The sequence below is a fragment of the Penicillium verhagenii genome (genome assembly GCF_028828195.1).
Source record: "Penicillium verhagenii strain IBT 33310 chromosome Unknown utg000007l_segment0_segment0, whole genome shotgun sequence".
NCBI lineage: Eukaryota > Fungi > Ascomycota > Eurotiomycetes > Eurotiales > Aspergillaceae > Penicillium > Penicillium verhagenii.
The window spans coordinates 3,061,176-3,087,963 of NW_026643171.1; the positions used below are offsets into that span (position 1 = coordinate 3,061,176).

The 26,788-nt window shown below is 49.0% G+C and overlaps 11 protein-coding genes across 11 annotated transcripts; 8 read left to right on the forward strand and 3 right to left on the reverse strand.

Annotated features, from left to right (window-relative positions):
* Positions 1-1,084: 1,084 nt before the first annotated feature.
* On the forward strand, positions 1,085-7,021 carry N7466_007802 (dopey family protein; the record flags this gene model as incomplete). Its single annotated transcript, XM_057167191.1, has 7 exons — positions 1,085-1,175; positions 1,245-1,369; positions 1,430-1,579; positions 1,645-3,881; positions 3,934-4,163; positions 4,226-5,691; positions 5,753-7,021. The coding sequence occupies 7 exons, from the start codon at positions 1,085-1,087 to the stop codon at positions 7,019-7,021; spliced, it is 5,568 nt and encodes a 1,855-aa protein (XP_057020232.1).
* Positions 7,022-7,405: 384 nt separating this feature from the next.
* N7466_007803 (uncharacterized protein) lies at positions 7,406-7,905 on the forward strand (the record flags this gene model as incomplete). Its single annotated transcript, XM_057167192.1, has 3 exons — positions 7,406-7,536; positions 7,611-7,716; positions 7,825-7,905. The coding sequence occupies 3 exons, from the start codon at positions 7,406-7,408 to the stop codon at positions 7,903-7,905; spliced, it is 318 nt and encodes a 105-aa protein (XP_057020233.1).
* Positions 7,906-8,311: 406 nt separating this feature from the next.
* N7466_007804 (putative HIT finger domain protein) lies at positions 8,312-9,268 on the forward strand (the record flags this gene model as incomplete). The annotated part of the gene is made up of 1 exon (XM_057167193.1): positions 8,312-9,268. The coding sequence occupies one exon, from the start codon at positions 8,312-8,314 to the stop codon at positions 9,266-9,268; it is 957 nt and encodes a 318-aa protein (XP_057020234.1).
* A 188-nt stretch (positions 9,269-9,456) lies between these two features.
* Positions 9,457-11,560, reverse strand: N7466_007805 (putative glycerol:H+ symporter (Gup1); the record flags this gene model as incomplete). The annotated part of the gene is made up of 3 exons (XM_057167194.1): positions 9,457-11,097; positions 11,180-11,247; positions 11,317-11,560. 3 exons carry the CDS (start codon positions 11,558-11,560, stop codon positions 9,457-9,459), a joined length of 1,953 nt encoding a protein of 650 aa, XP_057020235.1.
* An 833-nt stretch (positions 11,561-12,393) lies between these two features.
* On the forward strand, positions 12,394-13,051 carry N7466_007806 (acylphosphatase; the record flags this gene model as incomplete). The annotated part of the gene is made up of 5 exons (XM_057167195.1): positions 12,394-12,408; positions 12,520-12,550; positions 12,654-12,666; positions 12,738-12,807; positions 12,872-13,051. 5 exons carry the CDS (start codon positions 12,394-12,396, stop codon positions 13,049-13,051), a joined length of 309 nt encoding a protein of 102 aa, XP_057020236.1.
* A 1,019-nt stretch (positions 13,052-14,070) lies between these two features.
* N7466_007807 (alternative oxidase) lies at positions 14,071-15,279 on the forward strand (the record flags this gene model as incomplete). The annotated part of the gene is made up of 3 exons (XM_057167196.1): positions 14,071-14,342; positions 14,404-14,694; positions 14,769-15,279. 3 exons carry the CDS (start codon positions 14,071-14,073, stop codon positions 15,277-15,279), a joined length of 1,074 nt encoding a protein of 357 aa, XP_057020237.1.
* Positions 15,280-15,983: 704 nt separating this feature from the next.
* On the forward strand, positions 15,984-17,492 carry N7466_007808 (uncharacterized protein; the record flags this gene model as incomplete). Its single annotated transcript, XM_057167197.1, has 1 exon — positions 15,984-17,492. The coding sequence occupies one exon, from the start codon at positions 15,984-15,986 to the stop codon at positions 17,490-17,492; it is 1,509 nt and encodes a 502-aa protein (XP_057020238.1).
* A 1,366-nt stretch (positions 17,493-18,858) lies between these two features.
* Positions 18,859-22,011, forward strand: N7466_007809 (KAR9 family protein; the record flags this gene model as incomplete). Its single annotated transcript, XM_057167198.1, has 1 exon — positions 18,859-22,011. The coding sequence occupies one exon, from the start codon at positions 18,859-18,861 to the stop codon at positions 22,009-22,011; it is 3,153 nt and encodes a 1,050-aa protein (XP_057020239.1).
* Positions 22,012-22,674: 663 nt separating this feature from the next.
* On the reverse strand, positions 22,675-23,668 carry N7466_007810 (GNAT family N-acetyltransferase; the record flags this gene model as incomplete). Its single annotated transcript, XM_057167199.1, has 3 exons — positions 22,675-22,845; positions 22,961-23,070; positions 23,269-23,668. The coding sequence occupies 3 exons, from the start codon at positions 23,666-23,668 to the stop codon at positions 22,675-22,677; spliced, it is 681 nt and encodes a 226-aa protein (XP_057020240.1).
* Positions 23,669-24,251: 583 nt separating this feature from the next.
* On the reverse strand, positions 24,252-24,877 carry N7466_007811 (succinate dehydrogenase assembly factor 3; the record flags this gene model as incomplete). Its single annotated transcript, XM_057167200.1, has 3 exons — positions 24,252-24,349; positions 24,415-24,514; positions 24,662-24,877. The coding sequence occupies 3 exons, from the start codon at positions 24,875-24,877 to the stop codon at positions 24,252-24,254; spliced, it is 414 nt and encodes a 137-aa protein (XP_057020241.1).
* Positions 24,878-25,306: 429 nt separating this feature from the next.
* N7466_007812 (S-adenosylmethionine-dependent methyltransferase) lies at positions 25,307-26,131 on the forward strand (the record flags this gene model as incomplete). The annotated part of the gene is made up of 1 exon (XM_057167201.1): positions 25,307-26,131. The coding sequence occupies one exon, from the start codon at positions 25,307-25,309 to the stop codon at positions 26,129-26,131; it is 825 nt and encodes a 274-aa protein (XP_057020242.1).
* Between the last annotated feature and the right edge of the window lie 657 nt (positions 26,132-26,788).

A 26,788-nucleotide genomic window follows, 5' to 3' on the forward strand; every position in this document is an offset into this window, starting at 1 on the left:
AATTGAAATTTTGAAGCTTTCCAACACTTGAAAGTTTGTTCATTCAACCTCACAGAAATTCCCGAAACCTTCAATGTTCAAATGTGCAAGCCTTTTGCAACACCCTGTGCATGGACGCCTACCTCCAGGGCTGGACATCGGCGGATTGATGGATCTTTCCAACTTGAGGTTCAACCTTCAAATGTTCAAATGTTGGGATTGACATCTGTCGGGAATACTAGATGTGCGAGATGTCTACAGGTCCATGGAACTCTCCCAGGTCCCTAGCACCAGTTAGACATAAGTATACCACGTATACATCAATAGTAGTAGTACATGCTGTATGTACTGAACATCTACATAAGTCTGCTATACATACTATACACATACTACGTGTTACCCTGCTGGCGGTCACCGCCCAGGATCACCTGATTACCATGTATATTAGCAGGAAGAGTCCCGATCCCTCTTAGGAATGGATGCATGCACCACCATTACGCTTACGCGGTAATACTACGGTGGTATGTACGTGCGTACATCCCAATCTTGGAAAGTCATGTAGTATGTTATGTATTGATGCAAATATTTAATTACATGCACACGTACATACTCTAGTACTCTCCCTCCATAAAGCTTTGGAGACATGCGCATCTGGAAGCTACATGATACTTGCTCTGTCAAGGTGGTAGTAGAGAAGGCTGGCGGCGCGTGGCTGCTAATGACAGACTGTAGCCCGGGCTAATACTCTGGCGAAGTGTTGTTTCTTTTTCAATCCAACCCAATTAATTGGACAATTTAATTCACCTACGGGTATGCGCTATAACTAGGATGCAAATTGATTCAAGGGGTGTCATGATCAGCTCATTCCAACATTGAATGTTCAGTTGTGGGGAAGTGTAAAGCGGTTGACGTTGTGAACGTCGGTCGGGAAGTCGGAGCTCTCCCCTAAGGCGGACAAAACATTAAATGTGTCCGCCTGCGTGGCCCTTTCCAACCATCTTCAACGTTCAACCTCGCCTTCCCCTGAGGGTCATTTTCCATGGACTAAATATGATGAAGTGCAGTCTGCAGCTTTTGTACCAATTTGACGTCCGACACTGGCACCATGAGCCTTGATCCGAGTGCCTTTCCGAGGTCGAATTCCCCCGCAAGCTCCGAGAGCTCCTTGACGCGCACGCGCTTGCAGGGAAAGGAAGGTTTGCAATTCTTACCCAAGTCTGAGAGATGTATCGCAAGATTTGACTGACATTTTTCTCCAACTCTAGGTTCCATCAAGAAGGACAAAAGCTATCGCCGCTATGCGTCAAGTGTTGAACGAGCGCTATCACTGTTCGACAATGCCCTCCAAGAATGGGCTGACTACATCTCCTTCCTGAGTCGCCTTCTGAAGGTAAGGCCCCAAGACACGCAGCGCTGGCTTTACGGTGCTCAATAATTGACCATGGACTAGGCCCTTCAAACCCACCCGCCAGATCAACCTGTTGTACCCCATAAGGTACTGGTCTCGAAGCGACTTGCACAATGCTTGAACCCGTCATTGCCATCTGGGGTCCACCAGAAGGCTCTCGAAGTATACACCTACATATTTGGGCTGATAAAGGTACGAACCGCGGAAAACCAAATCCCAAGTCATCGTTGACTGACTGTCCGCTTTGTTTACTTTAGCTTGAGGGGCTATCGCACGACCTGCCTTTGTACCTGCCCGGACTTGCGCCGACCCTGACTTTCGCCTCGCTCACCGTTCGACCGCTCTTTCTGTCATTGATGGAAGGTTATATTGTCGATCTCGAGCCATGGGCCATTCGGCCCGCCTTGAAAGCAATTCTCTTGGCCTTACTCCCTGGTCTGGAGGAGGAGACAAGTGACGATTTCGAGCCAACGTTACGGATCATCAACAAGGTTCGCGAAGTGGGCGGGCGACTTGAGACTCAAAAAACTTCCGAATCCGGGGCTTCTGGGCAGTATTTCTGGCAATGTCTGTTCCTCGCATCGATTACAAACCCAAGCAGACGACTTGGCGTCCTAGCCTACTTAAACCGCTACCTACCTAAATTAGGCATTTCCAACCGCCGTCAGAGTGCGGCTGATACTAGCGATGTTAAAGACATTCCACCCGAGATGCTGGCAGCGGCTGACTCCGTGATACTCCCAGAGCCAGGCCTGTTGATCCGGTGTTTTGCATCAGGTCTCTCCGACGAACAGCTCCTGGTTCAGCGAAATTTTCTTGACCTTCTTGTGACTCACTTGTCATTGAACTCCCCAATCTTACAGTCTCGAATCACAGACCGTGATCTCGAAACTTTGATTGTTGCTGCCGTGGGTGTGGTCACTCGACGCGACATGGGTCTGAACCGTCGGCTCTGGGCATGGTTCCTTGGCCCTGAGCCCGCAGGTGACCGTGAGCGTTCATCCGTTGATGGCCAAAAGGGTTCGTCCGAGATAAGTCACGTCTCTACCGATGCCAAGGAGCTTTCACAGTCTCAATATTTCAGCCGCGTGGGTTTGCAGCCTTTGGTGAATGGTCTTCTTAAGATGATAAAGCAAGCATCTCAGATTCCTTCTGAACGGACAAAGCCCTTTCGTATTGCTCTTTCCTTGATGGATCGCTGGGAAATTGGCGGTTATATTGTTCCTGCTGTATTCCTACACACAATTCGCAGTGTCCAGAATTTTGAAAAAGAAGCCCCCAGAAATCATTTCGAAGAAGTCTTTCGCAGTGCGAGTGCATTCTTCGATGGAGTGGAAAGCAGTGTCATTTTCTCCGAGCTCCTAGGATTGGTTGACTTCCGCTCGAACGATCTGGAGCGTGACCCTCACCAAGTATTGCAAAACCTTGATCTTGCCCGGTTCATTATTGATAATTTCAATGTGCGAGAAGAAGACATGCTTCAGATCCATGTTCCTTTGTTAACGCTATCGGTGCTTGTCAGAATGCGTGAGATTTCTTTGCATACACCTTCACATGGCACCAATATCGACAAGCAAGCTGTGTCCATCGCGCTGAATGATGTCCTAAAGTCCTTGATACCACTACTCACAGAGAGAGTATTCTCAAGAAAGACAGGTCATGAAAAACCCGCTGCTGAAACCAAGACTCGAAACCATGATATCTTGAAAAAGATCCATAGCTTCTATGAAAGCAGCAAAAACAGCCTTGATATTCCTCCCCTTCCATTTGGCCCGAAGCAAATCAGCGAAATGATTATACGAGAAGCTCATGATCTATCTGTCGAAGCTCTGGAAAGCGATAATAATACTTCATGTCTACACGAAAAAGTTGACATCGTTGTAAAGTTGCTTATGAAGCTGCCAAAATCGCGTGTGCTCCGCGATAGGCGACTCTACGGGGCACTATCTCGAAGATTAGGCAAGAAGGACAGCACTCCAACCACAGCTGGATTCGCAGTTATCTGTACAATTGCCTCTGCATTGACAAACTTGTTCTTTATCCAGACCCTTGGATTCTATGTCACCTATGAGGATGCCTGCGGTCTCATCCCCAGCCTAGTCGAACAGCTCTGGCAATACCTGTCACCATTGAGCCCAAAATTCCATGTAGAAGCCGTACGGTGTCTATGGTCCCTCCACTCGATATCTTGGGTTGATCATCTTGTCGAGGCATCGATAACCTCTTTGATGGTCAACTCGTCAACCATGGCCTCTTATCATCTCTCCTCGGAGGAACAAGCTGAGAAGTTCTATGTACTATGGAATCATAGTCATCACGGCACTCACGAGCAACCGCCAAAGCAGGTCCTTGAGGTCGGGGGGACATTGTTCTCCTATCAATGCTCAATGCTTGAGCGTCCCTTGTTCATTGTTCTTGACCTCCTGTCTCAAGAACCTGGGGATGTGTCCCAGAGTGTACAGCAGTGGCTTCAAGACCTCCATTCTATCCATAGGTGCGATAAATTTCCGAATCCCCTTACATTGACGTCGCTAACCAATTTTTAGAATATTCCATGTCGTTATCCTGAAATTTGGGGAGTTATTTGAGCATGAAAATCCTGCAACTGTCACGGAAGAAGACGGTTCAATCTCACCTGATGATTACAAAGAGTGCAACTATCTGCTGCGAACAGCCTCGAACATCATCTCATCACTTTCTCATAACGGATGGATTACGCTTCTCACCCAGACACTAGGCCAGACCGAGAAGCGTATTGATGCATCTACGTCTGAGGGTAAGTCATATTTCAAGCCAACGAAAGATGGCAATGGTAACTAACCGATCGTTTTCAAATAGATAACAAAAATGTGAAGAGTTTCCATGCAACGATATTTGAGGCTTGCCACAAAATTATCAGCGACAAGGCATTGGCATCAACACAAACTAACCGAGAAGGAGAGCGATTGCAAAGAGATACCCTCCACCTCATGCGACAACTTCTTCTGGGACCCGGTGCTGAGGACCTGGCGGAATCTGGCATTGTCGATTTTCTTGTAGATCGCCTTTTGGTTGCATCAGATGAAGGTAGCAGCGTTGCAGTGCAAGGTGCAATCATCGATGCCCTTCTTGCAGCTCTGAAAGTTCGATTTGCCCAGGCTTATGCACCCGTGCCACCTCCTAGGCCAAAGCACCAACGAGCCGGCTCTCGTGAACGTTTGACCAGTCCTTCCATATTATCTTTTACAAGCGAGAAGACAGATAGAGGCCAGGTCTTGCCTAATTTCCCCCAACCTCCTGAGCGACTTCTGGATTGTCTGCTCAAAGGCATCAGTTCAACAAAATCTCATCAAATCGTGGATAAGTGGATCGGACTTCTTTGTGAGGTTCTTCCTCTCTACTCAGGCTCGCTGTTTCAAATTCTGCTCATGCTGGTAGAATGCTTTTGCAGAGAGATTAAAGCCTCTTTTGGAAGGCTTCAACTCGCATTCCAACAAACAGAAGACTGGCCACAAGACCGCTCCGAACACGTCACAATCGCCTTGCTCACTGGTCTTGAAACATGTATTGCTCATGCCCATGAACGCCTTCTAGTAGAAGAGTCGAATATTCCGGCCGCTAAGAGCCCAGATCAGCCGCAAGGCTTTTTTGGAAATATGGTGTCTGGTGTGTTCAACTCGGATGGCAACCAAGGCCGTTCTAATACCGCCAACGATCGGTTGACAGTTCTTCTCTGCTTCCAGGATGCCGTGCGTCTTTGTTTCTCTATTTGGGCCTGGGGCGCAGGTGATCGAACTGACTCACCGGATTCTGAATCAATGGCATCGTTTCAATACACATCATTGCGAATGAGAAACAGGTCTAGGCGTATCCTAGAACATCTTTTCACTGCAGAGGCGCTCGAATGTCTTGAGACTTTGGTTGAATCGTGGACAAAGTCTGATACAGATACCGCTGCGCTTATCTTCAACCTACTCCATACTCTTGACGGCTCGAGCCCGAAGATCACTATTCCTGCAGTGTTCAATGCGATATACACGCGAACAAATCCAAGCGCATTAGACAAACATCGCCAGTCATCTTTGACTACCAGCTTGTCTGAATCTGAATTAGCGAGTTTCTTGGTTTCCTATGCTCGCTCCTTGGATGACGATGTTCTTGACGAAATATGGTCCGATTGCACCATATTTCTCCGCGATGTGCTCAGCAATCCGTTTCCCCATCGACAGATACTTCCCCGTCTGATTGAATTCGCGGCTATTTTGGGCGCGAAGTTGGAAAACACAACATTTGGCGAAGACCGTCGCATGCGCAAGGAGCTTGGAGTTTGTCACCCGCCCCTAATTCCAATATTTCCTTTTGTTTACTGACTAGGATTTTCTACAGGACGTTCTCCTTCGTCTCCTTACTGCTGTATTCACCAGCAAACCACTGGGCCTAAACCAAGACGCTGGTCTGTTAGCGAGATCTTCGCTTGACTATGACCGAACGGCCGTGTCCCACACTGGACCGGATGATATGTTGAGTATCCTTGCTGTCTCCATGCCATCCTTCATCACAACTCTTGGTGACTCGGATCGTATCAATACCGCCATAAACAGCGTCTCAACCAATGTAGTTGGTCCTCTCATCCGTTCTCGACTATTCCCCAACAACCTCAACCGCAATGTTATGGTCCTATTACAGCAAATGACTAAAGTTCCTGCAGCCGCAAAGGTATGGAAGAAGGACATTGCCGATGCTTTCAATGACCCACGCTTCTTTGGGTTGCAAGTGGATCTGATCAAAGACAATTGGATGGATCTGTTGCGACAGTGGGCTATTGCAGACAAGGACCGGCTAGGAGAGTTGCTGAGTCGTCTGCCGCCACCCAGCGCTGCCGGTATCATGTTTGGCGTGGGAGCCTCCGCAGCACGCCTAGAAGCAGATCGCAGGGCGCAACTCAACCTACGCCGTATTGCGGTCCTTCTTTTATCTGCCAACACCGATTACTTTGTGGGCGAACTGCCGGGCCTGCTTCAGAAGCTAGAGGATCTTTTAGCAGCAACCATCTCTTCTTCTCCGTCATCAGCAACACGGGCGGAGATTTTCATGGTTCTTCGTGCTCTCGTGCTTAAAACGTCTGCTTCATCTTTGGCGCCCTTCTGGCCACTGATCAACGCGGAGCTACAGGAAGCTATTTCTGCGGTTCCACGGGGCCTGCAATCGGAGGTTTACAGCCCTTACTCCCTACTCCAGGCATGCAAGCTCCTTGACGTCCTGTTGGTCATTGCCCCAGACGACTTCCAGCTCTTGGAATGGCTGTTTGTGACCGACACTATCGATGCGGTTTACCCGCCTAGTCGCTGGGAACCTGTTGCTCTTGCTGACGAGGTATCCCAAAGCTTCGGAGCACGGAATGCACTTACACAAACTCTCTCGCACGAGGCCGCGGAGCCTGTAACACGGGATAGTCTCAAGCGGCCGTGGCTTATCTCAGATCAAATTCGAGAGACGGCCAAGGACGAGATTGTCGAGCGGATTCTGCGACCGTTCTTTGACCGGCTGAGTATTTACGTATTTGAGAGTACGTACGGCATGGAAGGACCAGACATAGGCATCTGTCGGGATGATCTGTTGGCGGATCTGTTCAATGAGAGTACAATTGTAAATTGAGGTTAATGGCCTTGATTCTTGACTGATTGCTTTGTCCTCCATTCTGTATAGCGGCAGTAACCCATCCATAGCGATAATTCCCATCGAATTTTTTTCTCTCTCTACATCTCATATACCAGTACATATACATGTATAATACCATCCTTATTGAGTTATGGTTCTGATTGGTGGTAACTTTTGACATTGATACCCCAGCGTCGCTGCTTCAATGCATACTGCAGTATAGCACTTAAAGTACCGACCACTTCCGACGCCGCCCGGGCCACAGTTGTCAACGTCACCTGGTCTCTTTCACTCCTCTCGCCACAAAGCATCTTCACTTGTAAAAACACTTTGCATTTTTCACGTCGAGGCATTCGCTGATCAGACAGATCTTGCGTCACCATGCCTGTCCGCTCAAAAATATTTCTGCCTTTACGCGGACGCGTCGTCGCCCGCTCTTTCTCAGTGTCCCGTCCCCGCTGGGAGGCCGCGCCATTGCCCGCAAGCAAGCCCGTCGGTGCTTTCCGTGGAGGGTAAGTGTTGTAACCGCCCTAGAATCTGCAGTTCCAGACGTCGGGCGATACCTGGATAATCTAACCTTGTGCAGAGTCTTTGGATTCCTGTCCGGCGCTGTTGTTGCTGGCGCGTCTGTATACTACTACATCCTTGGTGATTACCGCGTCGCGAATGAGATGTTGACTGATGATATTGCGGTATGTCCTAGCATCGCTTTCAAGACTGGCATCTTGCGATCATATTTCATCGCGACTGACTCCAACATGCTTTCCCCGGTTCTGGGGAAAGCTCTCTTTGTGATATAGGCACTTCAGTCTGCTACCCTCAAACTCCAGTCATACACTAATGAGCTGGAATCCAAGGTCAATCAGCTACACAAGAAGTAAATGCTGGACTATTTACTTTTACCGTCAATACTATGTCTTTTCTCTTCTTCAAATGTTCGTTGGCGTTGGGGTATCTTTTTTTTTGCATTTGGTTTCCAAACATGCCAATTTGACCAAAGTTACCAAACGTATTTATCTATGAAATGATTCATCTATTTCAAACATTGAAAGGCATGATATATACTATCATTATAAATGTCTTAAGCACTATTATCCTTAGAACGGACTGACTTTCGATCAACAATACACCCAAAATTGATGTTTCGATAGAAACCATTGCAAACACACCAAACACCTTATCAGCCCATCAACTTTCACATCTCCAACTCTCACCCTCTCCTACCTTCTCAGCCACCTTTACCATCGAACAAACCCAAGGCCCCTAAAAAGACAACGAACAACCATAATGTTCCGCGTCGAGCTTCTACAACACAAGGGCGCCGCCCCAACCCCAGGCTGGAGCTATGTCACCGACCGAGCCTTCAACCCAGCCCAAGCCGCCATGGCTCCAACACTAAGCCGCAAGCGCGGAATCCGCGACGCCGGCAAAGGCGGCGACATGTCCTCCCGACGAGCGAACGCAATCATCCGACACCTCGCCGAGCTCGATCGCGAAAACCAGCGCGACGTCGCGATCCCCGTCCCGGTCAAACAAGCCAAAGAAGCCGGAGCACGCGGCACGCGCGCGAAAACGACATCGAACGTCCGCCGAATCCTTCAATCCCAAAAGACCTTCCGTAATCACCTTGACGACGAGGAGGCCGCCATTCAGAACAGCGGTGCTGCCGGGACTGGGGCTGGGGCTGGCCAGAATACCGGTGCGGCGGCGATGGGGAAGGGGGGTAAAGCTGCTGCTGTTGTTGCGGCTGCGGCGAGACGGAGCTCCACACCTGTTGTTGCGGGGTCTGCTGGGGCTGGGGCTGGGGCTGGATCTGCGGCTGCGAAGAGGAAACGGGCTTCTGCTGTTGGCACTGCTGCTTCTACGCCGACGCCTGCGCGATCTGTTTCTGTCTCTGTCTCTGTTGTCGAGACGCCTGCTACGGTTGCTACGGATGGGGAGGCGGGTGAGGATGAGGAGGGGAAATCTAAGCTTTTGAAGACGGAGCATGATGATGATTCTCTTTTAAAGTCTTATGCGCCGACTATGCCTTCTGATCGCATTATACAGCGTTTGCTCGCCGAACCGCCGTTGTCTTATAATGCGTCAAGGGCTGGTGCGCCGATATCGTCCCATTCGCCGCGGCATTTTTGCTGTATGTGTGGGTATTGGGGTAAAATTCGGTGCAAGAGCTGTCATTTGCGGACTTGTGGGCTTGATTGTTACCGGGTGCACGAAGATTCGAGGTGTGGTGCGTTCTTCTAGAGGCACCATGGGGAAGGCCTGACTGTGTACTATCAGGAGAAGGGAAGTCTTTATTTCCTTCTCCTTTTTTTAATGACTGTATGATTATCATGGAAACCTGTACAATAGCTAAATTTTCAATTATTGAAATCTAATTTCCGTCTGTGAAGAGAAAATGGAGTTGTCATTGCCGTATCTTGGGAATATAATCAACATTTCAGGTCGATGCCTACGCGCAGTTCATCTTCACGAATCTCAAACATTACTTGGATTCCGACAAACAACACCACGCAGCACGCGACCATATACGCCACGCCAGAATATGATCCGGTGAGACTTGTTAGCAAGTCCTTCAGCCCATCCAGGCCAAGCGCAAACCCAACAAGGTTTCCAACCATCAACATCAGGACATTGCCAACAGAACCCATACCAGTGAGCCACCGGTAAGTAGTAGGATGTGAGCGCCAGCGCTTGGCAGGGAAAAGCATACGACCCACAGTCTCAGGGAGAACAAAGAGCGTGACAAGCCAACCCCACACCAGCAGACGGAGGTTAATGTCGTGCCACAGGGCCACGAACGTGAACACCAGCAACAAGTTGCGGATTTGCAAGAACTTAGCCCAAGCACCAGAGGAAGTCTGCTTTTCACCTGCCGGGGCTCGGCCACTACCGCCTCCACCCAGCGGAATATAGATATAGCGTACGATCCAGCGGTTATACGAACGGTGCCAACCACGCCAGAAAGCAGATGCGGAGTAGTTGTTTGACATACAACGGACCATATTCTCCGGTGGGTCGATTCCGTCAATCAGAGCCCATAGGCGGAAGAATCGCCATGGGATAAGCAGCTTCAGCCAGATGATATGAAGATTGAAGAAAGCGAGCATGCTGAGCTGGCCAGGTGTGAAAATAGACCAATCCGGCGAGGCCTTGGAAATGGCGACCGCGTAAATGTAGTGTAGGATCAGCTCCATGCAGAGGACAGTTAGGATGAAGCGGATACCGTAGAGCGTGGTGCGTGTTCGTGTCCGCGAGGGGGGTGTATATCGCTGTTGGGAGACATAATCGTTGAAGGTCAAGATCGGGCCGGCCAAATACAATGGCGAATAGAGTACATAGGCAATATAATTGCGTCCATTGAAGGCAGCAGGCTCAGCGGGGATTTTGACGCGATCTCGGTCAGAAAGAGCTGCGGGGTCGAGCTGCTTCTTCTTGTGGAATTCGGTCAGTTCTATATCCAGTCGAGAGGTGGGAAGTCCGGGATTGGACACCAAAGGAGGACATACTTCGATCGGGCTTGCGGAGGGATAGTTCACACTCCAATAGTAGTCCATGTTGAAACTTATCAGCCGCAACACGGTGACTTTGAAAAGAACTTCCCATCGGGGCATGATGCCTCCGAAGCTGTCTAGAGTCTGGGCCCACTGGACCAGCAAGGAACTCTTGTCTCCTGTCAAAAGCATGGCTATCTTTTCCAGCGGGTATCCTCCAGACAGTTCATTGGCGAAGAGAATGAAGATGTTGAAAGTCCATGTTGCAGCCGGAATGTAAGACCGAGGGAGGTTCTTGCTGATGCGGTAGTTGATAAGCAATACAAGGAGCACCTTCAACGCGGAAACTCCATGGAGGGCTGTAATGAAGACAATTCCGAATACGAAGTCAAAGCGCATGCGCTGTTCCAGCTGTGCATCTCCTGCGGCCGCCGTGGATGAGCTGGAGGGTTTGGTGGAGGTACCGGCGCTGCTTGTGAGCGAGTTATAGATTCGGCGAACCAATGGGTGTGCAATCAGAAGCAGGACGAGGTAGGGAATGTTGTCGCGGAAGCTGGCATATTGCGCATCGGAGTTGTCCTTTTGTCATTCAAGCAGGGTCAGCTGTGCCTCAATATTTCTAGATCTCGATAGGAACAGATCTCCGAGACCAAACACTCACGACTAAACGGCCAGGTATCCATCCTGGTGATAGGAGATCTGAGTATGTAGGGTAAATCGGGTGGCTTTCTATGATATTTGAAGGTCCTCAGGTCAGCATCTGGACGCCGCTCAGTGATTTGAAAGGATGCGACTCACCTTTTGAAGCATCCACCACGGTTTTGAACATCAAAGGAACGAGGAATATGAAGAAAAGATAGTAGATAAAGAATTCAGGTGTACGCCAGAGTGGAGCGCGAGCATTTTGGGCAATGGCATGAGCGCGGGCATCTTTGGCGGAGGTAGGTCGCGTGTCAGCTGTGTTGATGGCGGAAGAGGTGAAGCGAGTGTCAAGGGTGTCGAGCGAGTAAATGCGCCGCAGCCAGGAGAAAGGTGAAGTCATTTTCAACGCACTAGCATGGCGCAAATGCAGCGTTGAAGTGTCCAAGTGTTTACTCAGGGGGCCGAGGTTGACGTTCCAAGGCGTTTCCAAACCAAACACTTTGGCGATCGCCCCCCCACAGGCGCCCAATCAACGCTCGTGAATTATTCTCTTAAGTGAAATGTGATCTATAACAAATTAAACACGTTAACCCTCTAATCAAATACACAAAACTATTATACAGTAGTTTGTTCAATTTTTGTTTTCCTCGTCCTGTTCAGATGTTTTTTTAGTGAATGTAAATGAAGACAAATAAACTAGAAACCTGAGGACCATGGATGTCAATACATACATCAATTGACTAGTATGTTGAATACATACTGGTAGCAACTGGCCTTCCAAATCAATAGATGGGACAAGTACATCCGTGGGTGCTACTAGTATTCATTACATGTGCAAACAATTCAATTGCTTGGACCAACTTGAAACCAGATCAATTGATTGATTGATCTTTCATCCACATCTTTAAGTCTTTCTGTTTCTGGGCATACTAGTAGGTACGGGGAAGTCCTGCTTGTCCTCAGTAAGGTTGAAGATATACATAGCTTCCAAGGTTGTTAGCATACATACTATGCTAATCTTGGTAAATCAATGAAGCTTGGAATATTTAGAATAGATCATAGCCTTGGAAATTTATTATTTACGAACAACAGTTTCGATCCTGAAATGGGCGAATTACTAGTAGAGGGTTATAGATGGAGATTAGATCAGCAAGACCAACTGGCAACACCCACAATGACATCGACTTCCATCACCTTCAAGCAAACAACCTTGGAAACCAATTTACACTCAACATGTCATACAAGCGGGTATGTGATCCAAGTCTTGAAACCCTTTTTCTCTGGCACGTTTCTGAAAGTCGGCTCAGTGACATATTGGGCAAGGTTGTGAGTCCTGATAAGGCTAACCATCTATCACAGGTCGCGTTCAGAGTTCATGGCACTGTACAAGGTAAACATACTCTTCTGACTGTCTTGACTGTTATATCGTTACACCAAATATCGGAGTCACCCATGAGAGTATTTCACTGACCATAATCCACATGAAAATATAGGTGTCGGTTTCCGGTAAGGCTCCCTCCGCTCTCCCATCAGCAACGATGACATCATGTCATCCGACTCAATCTGACATGCTTTAGTGACTTTACTCAGAAATGTGCTACGGGATATGGATTAATGGGCTGGGCCCGCAACACTACTTGTGGACGGGTGTGTTTCACCCTTGCGCTTGACAACCTTTCCCGATATCTAGGTCCTGACTACTTGAGTATAGGTCGAAGGCGAAGTCCAGGGTGACGAGGAGACTATCAAGAAATTTATGCAGCAGATTGACAAAGGTCCTCGCATGGCTCATGTTGTCAAGCTGGAGAAGCGCGAGACAGATGTCGTCAAGGGGGAAGCTGATTTCTCGGTATTCAGGACCGCAGAGTCTAGATATGATGCGGAGGCTTGATTTGTGCATCATGCACGTTTTCTTCTTCAACACTGAAGGGATTACGAGATTGACATGACATTTCGACATTTGAACATTTTTCTCTTGGGTATTCTAATTTTCCAAGGTGAGAAATTCTAAACATAGAATCTTCAATTTGTGAACATGAGTGACCACATACCCATGCCAAGTACAAGTATCAAGTACGTAGTACGTAGTTGATGCACTTCAAGGTTGGATATTCCTAGGGCTACTATAGTACCTACCCTGAGACATGTCTGGAACGTTGAACTGCACGGTGATCTTTACTTGTATCTTATACCTGTAGACCCACCAGATCTATAGTGATCAATCTTCTCAAACTCCCGCATTCATGGTGTTCGGCGAGGACCGGGGAAATAAAGACTCGTGACCTAAATAAACCAAGAAAAAAAACAAAATAGCTCTACAAACTGTCCCCGGTGAAAAAAAAAAAAAAACCAGATCCCGTCACAGCAATTGAGATTTTTTCGGGATCAGTGACTCAAAGGGTTGTACATACTAAACCCGAGCTGAATTCGGGGCAAATCCCGACTCCTCCCGGAGGTCACCTGCTCGGGGCAGAAAGGGTCCGTATGACGAAATCCAGGAACATGTCAACATGCTAGATGGATAATGGGAAGAGTAATTGACTTGCTTCTTGTTAGAGGATATTTAATTGAGTGTACTGGAGTATGATATCGGGACTTTGATGCTTGTTGATGTAGTAGAACAAGCGTAGAAGAATGGCGGGACTTGCATACTGTGGCGATCGATGAAAGCCAATAAGCATCGAGTGTGGTCAGCAGTAGATCCCAATGTATAATCTTGAGAACCAGGTACAACTGCATCACTGTCGGGATTTGTTCGGGGAACCTTGGAAAGTCGTTGAGTTTCGGGATGCATCAATTGATTACTACTAGTAGATTTATTATAAAAGGCTTTCCTGTTCATCCATGTATGTATTCCAAACGACCCATTCCTCTTCAATCTACCATCCGATACCTCCAATCTACATAACCATGAGTTCGGTTTCCGTCTTAACGACTTCGTCCTTACGGACGGCCGCACGGCCATACATTTACATTAATCTTGGATCGCGAAGCTATTCGGGATTAACAGTCGCCAAACTCACCAACTCGCACATGTTTACTATCCACACACAAAACCCACCATTGACCTACACGCCCAAGCGTGCCATTTCGTCTACAGCGAAGAACCAGATCAAAGAATTCTTTCCACCCCCACAAACCCCTGGCGTGAAGGAAGTTGAAACGGCATGGATGCACCCTGTGTAAGCTATATACCAACCTCATGCACACAATCTTCTGGTAGGAGTTCTAATGTGTCTCCAGGTATTCGGAAGCCCAAATGAAAAACATCAAGATTGCACACCGCGAGGCCACAGACTGGGCAGACTGGGTGGCCCTGGGCACAGTCCGTGTCTTTCGATGGGGCATGAACGTTGTGACCGGGTACAAGCACCCAAAACATGGGGAGGAACCAGCTGCCAGATATAAGATGACGGAGAAGAAATGGATGCAACGGTTCATCTTCTTGGAGACGGTCGCCGGTGTTCCTGGTATGGTCGGGGGTATGCTCCGCCACTTACGCAGCCTCCGACGCATGAAGAGAGATAATGGATGGTACGTGCATGCTTTCTCCAACCCGGCGATCACGAAGATTATATCGAACTGACCATGGCATTGTATGTATGTAGGATCGAGACTCTCCTAGAGGAAGCCTATAACGAACGAATGCATCTTCTGACATTCCTCAAGATTGCCGAGCCCGGATGGTTCATGCGCCTAATGGTTCTCGGCGCACAGGGTGTCTTTTTCAACGGTTTCTTCGTATCCTACCTCATCTCCCCTCGCATCTGCCACCGGTTTGTGGGATATTTGGAAGAAGAGGCAGTCATCACATACACCCGTGCTATTGAGGAGCTGGAGGCCGGAAAACTGCCAGAGTGGGAAACCCTTGAGGCACCTCAAATCGCGGTGCAATACTGGCAGATGCCGGAGGGTCAGCGTACCATGAAGAACCTGTTGATGTACATTCGAGCCGATGAGGCCAAGCACCGAGAGGTCAATCACACGCTCGGTAACTTGCAACAAGCGATTGACCCCAATCCCTATCAGAGCAAGTACCGAGACCCGACCCGGGAGCATCCGACCAAAGGGATTGAGAATCTCAGGGGGACCGGTTGGGAACGAAAAGAAGTCTTTTGAGTTTCCACATAGGAAGGAACATGGACATGATGCAATTGGATTTTACATTTGTATATTAGCATTGGCGTGGCAAAATCTCTCTCATCTCAAAATGTTAAGAAACGACGCGGAATCGCGGACCGTTAAACGGAATTCCTTGGGACGCGGGGCCCATTATTAATTAAGGTGACGCTAAACCCAACCGGGCAATTTGAGAACAATCGGGTTACTCAAGAAAAAAAACATTCGAAAAACAATACATGTATACATCTAATATCTACTCCCAGAGATGTTATATATCACTTTTTACTATTAGATTTGCTACTTTTGCTTTTTTTTTTTTTTCTTTTTCTTTTTTTCTTTTCATCTTTGTCATGGATTTCTCATCTCAATTCTTTCAATAATATTGCCCCCCTTTAGTGCCCGTTTAGTTTTATTAGTTCAAGGGCGGGAACCACACCCCTTTTAAGCCCAATGAAGATTCTTGGCCGACGATCGTTCATGTTTCATTAAATCTCCATTGCAGTCCCTCATTTCAGTTCGGAGACGTGTCTATTGAAATTCCGATGTTATCTCATACTCTTTAGGAACCTCTGTTGTGATTCTTCCGTATATACCCCGACATTCCTCAATCCCAATCCAAACACCTCCCCGCCGATCCCCCCGATCACTTTGTGGACAAGTGGTGCGACAAGAGTTTCAGGAACACAATTCCCGCCACGAGAATGGAGGAGCCACAATCCACAGGTCCTGAAGTGACTTCGCCGACAGTTCGGTCCTCATCACCTTCACCCTCGATTCCTGCCACCCCGGCCATCTCTTCATACTCCTCGCCTGACCGCACTTTCTCCTCCGGCTCCTCCCACTCTGTCTCTTCCGCGACCTCTGCCGATGCCAGGTCGACCGTCTCAACTTCTTCCCGTCGCCATGGATACACTCGTGCGCTCGGTGCTGAGTTCGCCGAGTCAGCTCGGCACCGAGACAGCGTTATGAGTCTGGGCAGCATCGCCCATTTACAATACTATTTTGCTCGCACGGGACTGCTGGACGGGAAGACGGGCCGAGGCAAGGAGGCTAAGAAAAAGAATGGCGAGAATGTGCCCCGATTGTTGATCACCCCAAATGAGGGTCATATCGATGATTTCGTCGCCAGTCCGTCTGATATGAACGAGTCGCCAGAATTCGATCCCAATGATGATGAGGAGGTCATGTTGCCTCCTACGGTCAGTACCTACAGTATTAAAACACATCATATCCCACCCCCGCCAAGCCTGATCACACTACGTCGGGATCTACAAGTCGCGCTAGAAAAAGCAGACAGCAATATCCAGGCCATTGAGGAGGGGGCCGAGCCTCGAACTCGCGAATCATTTCGAGCCAGTCTTTCTCCCGGAGATGTCCCTGACACAGAGGATGACCCGGCGCGACAAATCCCAACACCACAGACAAAAGAAGAAGCCCAGGGCATGTGCATCTTGGATGATGTGACGATGGCAATTCGCGCCGCCAAAATCTACTATACTACCCATCCGTATCCAGACCGCCTGGCATCTCTGAAAAGTGAGCGCGAGATCCGAAAGGACCTCTTCCACGTCTTGGACGTCCTGAAACGGTGGGCGGCCCGTCACTTTGCCTGTGGGTTGCGGCCTGAGGAACGCGATGTAATTCAAGGATGGATTTCTGGGGTCCGAACCATGCTAGTCCGGGAGAAGGCTCTGGAAGACTTAGAGGCCCAAGAACGAGAAAACTGGGACTGGGCCCAAGGCGACTGGACTGGACGAGAGCGGTCCCGTGAGGAATCTTTCCTCCGCAGCTTGATGCCAGAGGGTCATACGTTGCCGGAGTGGACTCCGATCGAGGATGATGCCACTATCGAGAGCCTCCCTACTCCGTTTCTTGAGCACTTCAGGGACGGTCGCATCCTGGTTCAGTTACACAACATCGCTGTTAAAAAGTCTAACCGCCAATTTGGTGAAATCAAAACATACCATGAGGACATTGCGAAGCCGTATCGACAGGCCGACAACCTGCGATTTTGGATCAAGGCTGCAGAGTTGCGGTGGGAGCTGCGGTTCCAAGTGGATGTGATGGGTGTGGTGCAAGCCACTAGTGATGCAGCCTGGAGGCAGTTCGACAACGCATTGTTGGCCTGGTGCAGGACGGTCCGTGAGGAGCTGATCCGAGATTGGCAAGCAGCCAATCCTGGACGGCCTCCAAGTGCTGGTCTGATCTAGTTTTCTGTTTATACTTTGATTGTTCTTGGGTTCATTTTTTTTCTTTTCTCTGAGGATTGATGTGGATATGCATCTCGGCTTTTCATTCTTTCGTGTTTGTCTATGGTTTGATCATTATTTTTTTTTACATTCCTATGGGCAGTTGGCTAGATACCCCTGAATTTCCTCTGTCTGTCTCCGCTGGTGTTGGTTTTATGTTTGATTTTCTCCGATTTTCTGGTTCATTTCGGAATCCCATTGCATTTGCTTTTTATGAGAGGCGGGATTTGTTTTGGATATATTGCATTGGAGGACAAACATAATTTTGGTGTCTCTTTTTGTTTGCTTTTATTTTTGTCTTTGTCTTTCTATGTTGAGAGCCCATTAAGTGCCTACACTTTGTTTAGCCAAGTCGGACCCACTAGGAACATACTACTACTGCATGTAGTTGACTAGGTGGGTTCAAAAACCTACCCATTCCTAGGCTATATCAGCCGAGACTGGGGGTTTATATGGATACTGTATATCAAAAACTTTTTTTACAAGGATAAGACTAGTACCACAGAGTAGTATGTACGGAGTGTTAAGTACTCAGCTAAGTACCTGAGTAGTGGATACTACTCATTGGACCTTGGAAGAGCAGCATAATGTCCAACCACCGTGGAGTCAAGGACGCTAGGAGCACATGGCCGTGGAGCCAACCCCCTTGAAATGATATGCTACTACGTAACTTACCCCCATTCTACATAGTAGTGTGGTATCCATTCATTGTTGAATCCCGTTGAATATCTTGTTGAAGCTAGAACGCATGTCTGTAAGGGGTATATGTGAATACAGTACAGAAACCAATGGCTAAGCATTTAAAAAAGGCTGGATATTGTAATACGCATGAAGCTATTCATGGGAATCCTTTGAACCGCCTCCCCCAGCTCAAGAGGTTGATTTCATCTGATCGTCGGGGTGTGCCGATCCCTTGAATTTACATACCGAGGGGGATGAGAGGTACTTGGTGCTCCATAGTAAAGTGGGTGCCGAGCCAAGTACCCATTTCCTGCAGAGTACAACGGCGATACTGGCCACTTCTATCCCTCGTTTTCCTGTCTCAAAAGCGATTGCTGCCCAATTTATTGCTTTGAATTTGTCTTTTACTGAAAAGAACCAACCATTCGCTTCTTTGAAATATGACTCTGGTCATGTAGTCTTTTCTGTCCCTACCTTACCTATTCTAACCCGCGACCGTGAAGAAGGGGGCTTTTCTCTCCTAAAATTGGCTTCTGATCCCGATTACCGAACGAGACGAAACATTCCACTGTCCACCCCTGCCCTTGAGCCGCCTGTTTCCCTTTTAATTTCCTTTGGAATTAATCCGCCCCCCGGGCTTGTACCCATGCATGCTACTGCCGACGATCGACCTTCCTCCGCGACTGACATCGCAACGTACCCCGTGTCCGTTCAGTCCGCATCTCCTCCCCCCGCGGAAGGCTCCCCCAATGAACACGGGCCCTCCCCTCTCCGCCGCTTGAAGTCCAAGTCGTCCCTGTGGAGCATCGGAAGCAGCAATCACGAAGACGAACCCACGCCCGATCCACCCAGTGCGGAGAAAAATCCTGGCAAGCAATCCATATTCCGTCGCCTGTCACCCGCTCTTGCGGCCCGGGTGAAGCTGCTCGACGGCGGCAGTAAAGTGACTAGCGCACCCAAGAGCCCAACCGCTATCGGTCGGATCCCCGAAGAACACCTGAACCAGTTGGATAGTCTTCACAAGGACCTCTCCATCAGGGTTGAGAGGAAAGGCCAGACTTGGAATGGTGTGGCCTTTGTATCTCCGGGATCAGCAACATCACAGTCAACAAAGCGGAGCGCGTCGAATACACTTGAAATACCTAGCCAGGACTTCCTGCAGGAGCTCTCCGAGGCGCGAGAGCAAGGATTAGATTTGACCGACGCGCTTGTTGACGGCCTGGAGCCGCCCGTTCTGGTCGTTGCTCATCCTCCGGTGACTGCCCCAGACGCAGAGACCAGCGCCCCGCCGACACCCATGTCTGTGGCGGAGCCGGCCCCCGCACCGTTGCGTGCTGACTCTGAGCTACCGCCCCTCCCCGAAGAAAAGGAACAGGATAATCGGACCGACTTTGAGAAGTATGTCGACGATACCAAGCGCAGTGAAGAGCAGGCTGAATCCGCTCCCGAACCACCACCGAAAGACGATACCCCTTCTTCCCCTACATACGCCCTCTCTTCCTCCTCTTCACACAGACAGTCCTTCGACCCCAGGGATTTGAACCGCGCCGAATCCATCTATTCTTTCTCCCGCGCCTCTTTCAGTAACCAGCTTTCCCAACTTACTTCCATTCCTCTTCCTCAGCCAGGAGCTCTTCAGACAAGTATCGGAAACATTGCGACCGCCCTTGCCGCTGTTCGCGCCTTGAATGGTGCTGCAGAGCAGATTCAAATATGGATCAGAAAAGCGTCAGATGTGCTCAGTGGCCTGGATTCGGAGGATGACGTCGAGTGGGCAGCGGCCGGTGGCCGCGAGGGGCTGGAGGGAGTGGACAAGGCAATAACCCGATTCGAATCCTTGGTGAATGTCTATGTAATGGCGATCGAAAACGTACAGCTTCGAGCAGACATTGGCAATGTTGATTCTGCCAGCCTAAAAACGATTGTCAGGCAGATGGAGAGCATCCTCCAGAATTGGGCCCAAATTAAGACCAAGCTCAGAGGCGTGAAGGAGCAAGTGGAATTGGCCATGGAGTGGGAGGAGCTTTGGTCTATTGTTCTAGGCGACGTCGGTATGGAGATTGATAATCTCAGCGGCATGATATTTGAAATGGAAGAGAAAAGACACCAGGCTCTTTTGGATACGGGCGAGTCAGCCGGAGGACTTGATATTAACGAGCTTGAAACCATTGTGGAGGAATCTCCCATCAAGGGCCGCTCGCCTGCGGTTAACCGCCTAAGCATTGGACCACTTCTGGCTGCTGCCTCTGGCACCCCTGTTATCAAAACACCGCAGGATGATTCAAGTCATTCCAATCTGATGGCTTTATTCGCGCGTATGCAGCCTCTTCGAGCATCTTTGGACTTCTTACCGATGAGACTCTCCATGTTTCAATCTCGCGCCGATGCAGTCTTCCCAAGTGCATGCGAGGAACTTGACGACCGACGAACCCGATTGGAAAAGACCTATAAGGTGCTAGAACAAGATGCTGAAGCCTTGCGCAAAGAACTGGGTGAAGATAAGTGGATCATTGTGTTCCGCAATGCCGGCAGCCAAGCTCAAAAAATGTTTGACTCTGTCGAGCGCAGCATTTCCAAGCTGCAGGAAGGCCTGGAGACAAATGCACAGGTCAATAACCCGTCAACGCTGACAAAACGAATTGAGAACTATGAGGCGAAGAAGATGCATTATGTGCCCGCTATTGAGCGCGTTATTTCAATCATTCAGAAGGGAGTGAATGATCGCCTGACAGTCAACGGTGAAATTTTGCGATTACTGTCTGACATGACGTCGCGTACAAATGCCTTGAAGGCCAGCCTGAAAGTGATGGATATGTCACTTGAAGATGTCCAAATTTTGAAGGGTCAGCAATTGCGAGATTCCATCTCAAGCATCGTTACAATAGATAGCCCAGCCACCGGCAGTGCGGTTGATACGCCTGGAAGTTCACCTGCGTCCTCAGTGGTTCTTAGTGGCAGCAGCATGTATAAAGGCAATGTGACACCTCTGAGCTCCAGTCGCCGCGAAAGCTCCGTCGGTAGCTCTGCAGCTCGTTCAGCCATGCCGAACGTGCGACGGTTCTCCGGCGTGCCACAACCGGTGACTGGTCGGAAATCTTCAATTCCCAAGCCTTCGGGACTCACGTCTCCACCACCAGGGAAGACACATTATGCCGTAACGCCTACACCATCTGGAAGACGGATGTCTCGTGTTCCCCAGCCTTCCCCAATACCAAATCGACCACGATGGACCAATAGCACCAACACAAATGACCTGAATGTTGATCACGCTCACCCACCCCATCCCGCCATCACCCCTAGTGGATATCGTAACGTGTCCGCTCCAGTACGATCGCCTAGACCTGGCTCGACGCTTCAGTTCCGGCGCGACCGTGATACGTCTGCCTCACCGGCACCCAGTGCTGGTCGATCTATGAGTCGCCTGTCCACTCGATTCGCATCCTCGTCTCGGAGCCCCGTCCGCAACATGTCCTCTCCTACACCCTTGCGATCTTCCTTGCTTGATCCACCTCCATATAGCCGTCTTCGCCGGTCATCCAATATGCCCCCAGTTGCAACTGCAGGCATAGTGAATACTCCTCGAAGTCGTCAAAGTTTTGCTGGCATGGGTACATCATTCAGTCGCAGTGTCTCACACAACCAAGACAATAATGAAAGCCCTACAAAACCCACGCGTCCTGGCACTTCACTGGGTCATTCTACCAACAACCGAAGAACCAGCTTGCTCCCGCTACCAAAGCGGAATGATAAGACGCCTGGACAGCAGAAGTTGGAGTCTCGGCCGCGCTGGAGACCATGATGATATCAACCCCCTCTTAACTTCTCCATATATCCTCCTCGCCATCATATCACCCTTTTCCTCCCATCACTTCCATTATACCGAATTTCCCCTCTATCCTCCTCCCTTTTTCCAGACTTGTCTATCTTTTGGCTTGTTACCTACACTTTAGTATTGCACTTGCAGCTCACTTGGACTGTGCAGCCACTGTCTTTTTGGGCATGAAGAGCTGAACATGATACTGAAGATTAGGTTTTGCGTGATATCCCCCTGTTGCATGGTATGGTCTGAGCGTTGGGTTTCAATTTTTGTTACAGTTCCATTTCTTCCTCTTACATCCATCAATCTGAACATATGGACCCGTTGTAGTTTTACGCTTATTTTTGTTTTCTTTGCACGGAAATGGGACTTATATTAGACTTTGCTAGGTACTGCACGGGCTGCCGAATTTGGCTAAACAACATACTACCTACTAGATCCCATCCACCTGGGCATTGATCCATCATTTGCATCAATCCGCATGCTACATTTCAATGCTCCAATATGGCTATTTCGATCATGATTTTTCACATTCTGAAACAGTTAACTTTACCTGAAAAGATCCATCTACGAATCGGCCCAATAAGAGACGTAGTACACACAAAACATTACCCCATGTATGCACGGATATCAATCCCTCTATCTCTAATTACCCAATTCCCGTCCAAAAATCAAGGCATCAACCAACTCCTCGCTGTTTTCCAATCGCCCCGCCTTGGGCACTCGCCCAATAACATTGAAGCCTAATTTCTCCCAAATGCGAATGGAAGCCGGGTTATTCGCGAAGACGAGGTTGAAGACTGAGTACTTGTATCCCTGCATGGCGTTATTAGCATGGGTATTCGTAGATAGAATGCCCAGGTCGAGATGTATATGAGGGATTCATTCCCCAGTAATCTTGGAAGGAGGTATTGAGACTTTTAGTACGTACCAATTTCGGCGCAAATTCCAAATAGGTCTCACCCATGGCGTGGCCTACACCCTTACCACGAGCTAGGTTGGTTGTGATGAAGCCAGCGTTACAGATATGAGAGCATCGGCCTATAATCAAAACAGTCAGCAAATCATTGTCTGTATAAATGCATGTGGATGCAATCAACACTGGAAGATTGAATTGATATGTAAGTGGATACACAAGCCCATATGTCCATCTGGGCAGTGGATTGGCTTTCAATTCTACAATCGAATATCTTCACTCGAATAGGTGCTCCAAGATTCAAATATCATCAGTGAACATACCAGGATAATTGGGCTTGATATAAAAAGTTCCCAAACAAGCCTTCTCCCAATCCCGCCCCTCCCTTAACCCACCAGCAGGATTGGCAGCAGAATCCTCATCGTCAAGAATAGCCACAACCGCAAAGGTACCAAACCAGTACTCTGCGAACTGCTGGAGCCCCAACGCCTGCTCCATGGGGTAGGTGGTGCCGCGCTCAATTTCTGCGCTGAACTCAGCATGCAGGTACTTGATTAAGTCCTGGGGGATGCTGGAAGGGCCATTGCTGATCGGGTACAAGGTGATAGCTGCGGACGCAGATTTGGGGAGGGTTGTGTGACGGGGGAGTAGTGTGCTTGCTGCTTGGATGTGTGCCTGGGGTGGGGGGTTGTGGGATGAGGGGTCTTCTAGTAGGGCAGGCATTTTGGGAAATTTAAAATGATTTCAACTTGAGAGTTTCAAATTGAATGCTTGGTGGGCACAGATTCTAGAGGGCGTCCACGGGGTCCAAGGCTGGGCAGGTAGGTAGTAATTGAGCTTCCACCTTCAAGATTGAAAATATGAGAGAAACATGTATGTATACTCCTGCCTCGGTTTAAGTTGGAGCGTTATCGGATAGCTGAGTCATCTTGTCGTTCCAAGGGCGTTGAACCCCACATTGATTGGGGTTTGGAGTAATTGGAATTGGAGGAATTCCAAGGTTGGGAGTTTAGAATGAAGTAGATCATTCTATTCCCAAGTTGTTCATGGAAACAGCCCGTGAGAAAGCTGTGGCTGATAATGGGTCCACGGGTGTGTCAAGAATACAATTGGTCTGATCAAGACATCGTATATAACCGCAAAGAAGATATTCAAAAATTTGTCTGAGCAAAGATGCTTTTGTCTTGTACAATGCGCTTAAATTTCAAAGTATATACTATACACAGGACCATGCAAGCATCGAGAGATGCCAGCATCTCCCGGCGAATCCCACCACAGAATCAAAAGCTCAGATAAAGCCTCTCACTCATTGTTTTTCACCCTCGCCCTCACCTTCACCCTCACCCTCGAGCTCCTGGTTACGAATGGCCTGCATGAGCTCAAAGAGCTGGCCAAGTTGTTGATCTAAAGACGACGCAAGTCAGCAAACATGGACCCCACATTAGAACTCATCCAAGAAACGGCCATACCACTCATCTTGTCCAGCTTGGACTTATCCAGCTTCTCTCCAGCCCACTTGTCACCCTCCATCTTCTGCGCGTAAAGCTGCCACTCAGTCAAGAATCCAATCTGCAAGGTAATCGCGCGGTCAGTTCCGGTCCAATTGCCCATTTCACCATCTACAACTCGATCCCGATCCCGATCCCTCGTTCCCCTTCCTCGGGGAGGAAAGCCCCAGACCAACAAAAGACATCAAAGCGGAAATAAAGAACATACAATGTGCAACGGATTCTCGGCAGTCTTATGCGCCCGGAACTCTTTCTTCACGTATGAGTCGCCGAGCACGCGCATCTCCGGGTCAAGTTTGCGGTGGACGCGCAAGATGCGGCGGTAGAGCTGGAGGGGCGGGAGGAGTGCGAGCGCTTCGCTGAGGCTGGATTTGGAGCCGATCGAGGCCGGCGTGGCCATAAGGAGACGTTGGGCGATACGCATGGTGTAGATGTTGGAGTTGGAGTTATGGAGGTTCGAATGACATAATTTTCTGGGGAAGATTGGGCTCTTTTTTTCTATGGGGGAAGCGGAAGGCGGCGAGGGGGAGGAAACCCATCGGAATTTCGAGTTTCGCCTTTTTTGAATCCACCCCCCAATCGCCTTGTGAATTTACTTGGTGGTAGCTTTTTTGGAAAATTACATGCCCATCGGGTGCTTTCTTGTCTATTTCGACGACAGGGCAATCACTTAGTTTGGGTTGTCGGAAGTCTCTGCAGCTATATATCAAGAGATCAGTCCAAGCCGGAACTCAACAAGAAAATACTGCATATTGAAGTCTCATCTTTAAAAGAGCGATCCAATCTTGAGCCTTGAGTTGTAAAGATTCCAATTTGCAAAACCTTGGAACGATTTCATCAAAAGACCCACAAGATGCTTCCTACACCCGACACTTCGCACGTCTCCTTTGACACTATCTACGAACCATCTGAAGATTCATATCTCTTCTTGGACACCCTATCATCAGCGTCAGAATCAAAATGGTTATCTGAGAGGTTTCGAAAAACCAGCAGCCCCTCATCCCATAGCACCAATGCCGCGCCCTTGGTCGTGGAAGCTGGTACAGGATCCGGCGTCGTGCTAGGATTTGTAGCAGCGCACTCCCAAACAATCTTCGGGCGTCAAGACATCCTCACACTGGGAACCGACGTGAATCGCAATGCCTGCCTCGCTACTCGGGAGACAGTATCCACAGCCATCCAGTCCATTCAACAAAAACCAGAAACCCCCGCAATGAACTCGAACCTACACTCTCTTCACATCTCTTCTTTGACCGCCGACCTGTGCACGTCTTTACGCCCTGGCAGCGTGGACGTTCTTCTTTTCAACCCACCTTATGTGCCCAGTGAAGACCTCCCAAGGTTACCCACTGCGTCTGAGAATGATCCAGCCGTGGCCCAGGCCATGTCTCGGTCGGCTAGGTTTGAGAGCGACTCATACTTCCTTTCGCTGACGTATGCGGGGGGCGTGGATGGAATGGAGACGACAAACCGTTTATTAGACGCCATTCCTGGCACTCTTTCGGCTCGGGGAGTGGCTTATGTGCTACTGTGCAAGCAGAACCGACCGGACGAGGTTATGACGCGCATTCGCGAATGGGGTGGGTGGTGCGCTGAAAGTGTGGGATCAAGTGGCATGCAAGCTGGCTGGGAGAAGTTAGTCATTGTTCGCATATGGAGAGAGGCAAGTTCCATGTGAGATGCTCCCAGAGTCAAGAGTTATGAAAAAAGAAACCCACATTTTTTACATTTGCATCCATTGATAGGACATAAGGCAATGAGGAACGGACAGCTTGAATCATGTCTATGTCTAGGCGAATTCCTCCATGCCATATCCAAGGCCGTAAGTTAGAAATTTACCTTAACCGAATAATCCAATTCCAACACATTAAAAAAAAACTCGGCAAACGGCAGTGTCAGACTTAGCGTTTCTAGTGTTTCTAGAACTCCCCCCAGATACTTCGCGAAAAGTACCAAGCCACGCAGCTCTCCAGTGACGTTGATTGCCCACGGGACCATCCGGAAGAAAACGTCAGCCTTGGGACTGTGCAGCTGCAACCTGCAAGGTATCATAGTACGCATTCATCCAACGCATACACACGGTCCTGTAGACCGTGGCGCCGGCCCCCAAACTAGTAAATTCGTAAAGCCTCACGAGAGGGCGGCCCCAAGCAAACCCGAAACCAACCCTCGGCATGCATTTTTAGTGGCATATCTAGTCATTGCCGCTGTGCCGCTAGATGAAACAGGGACACAACGTGGTACTCCCGGCTTTGGGGGCCTTCTAGGGGGCCACGTGGATATGCTAGTGATTTCAGGAAAATCCATAATTGTGCATGTGCTCGGTTTTTGGAGG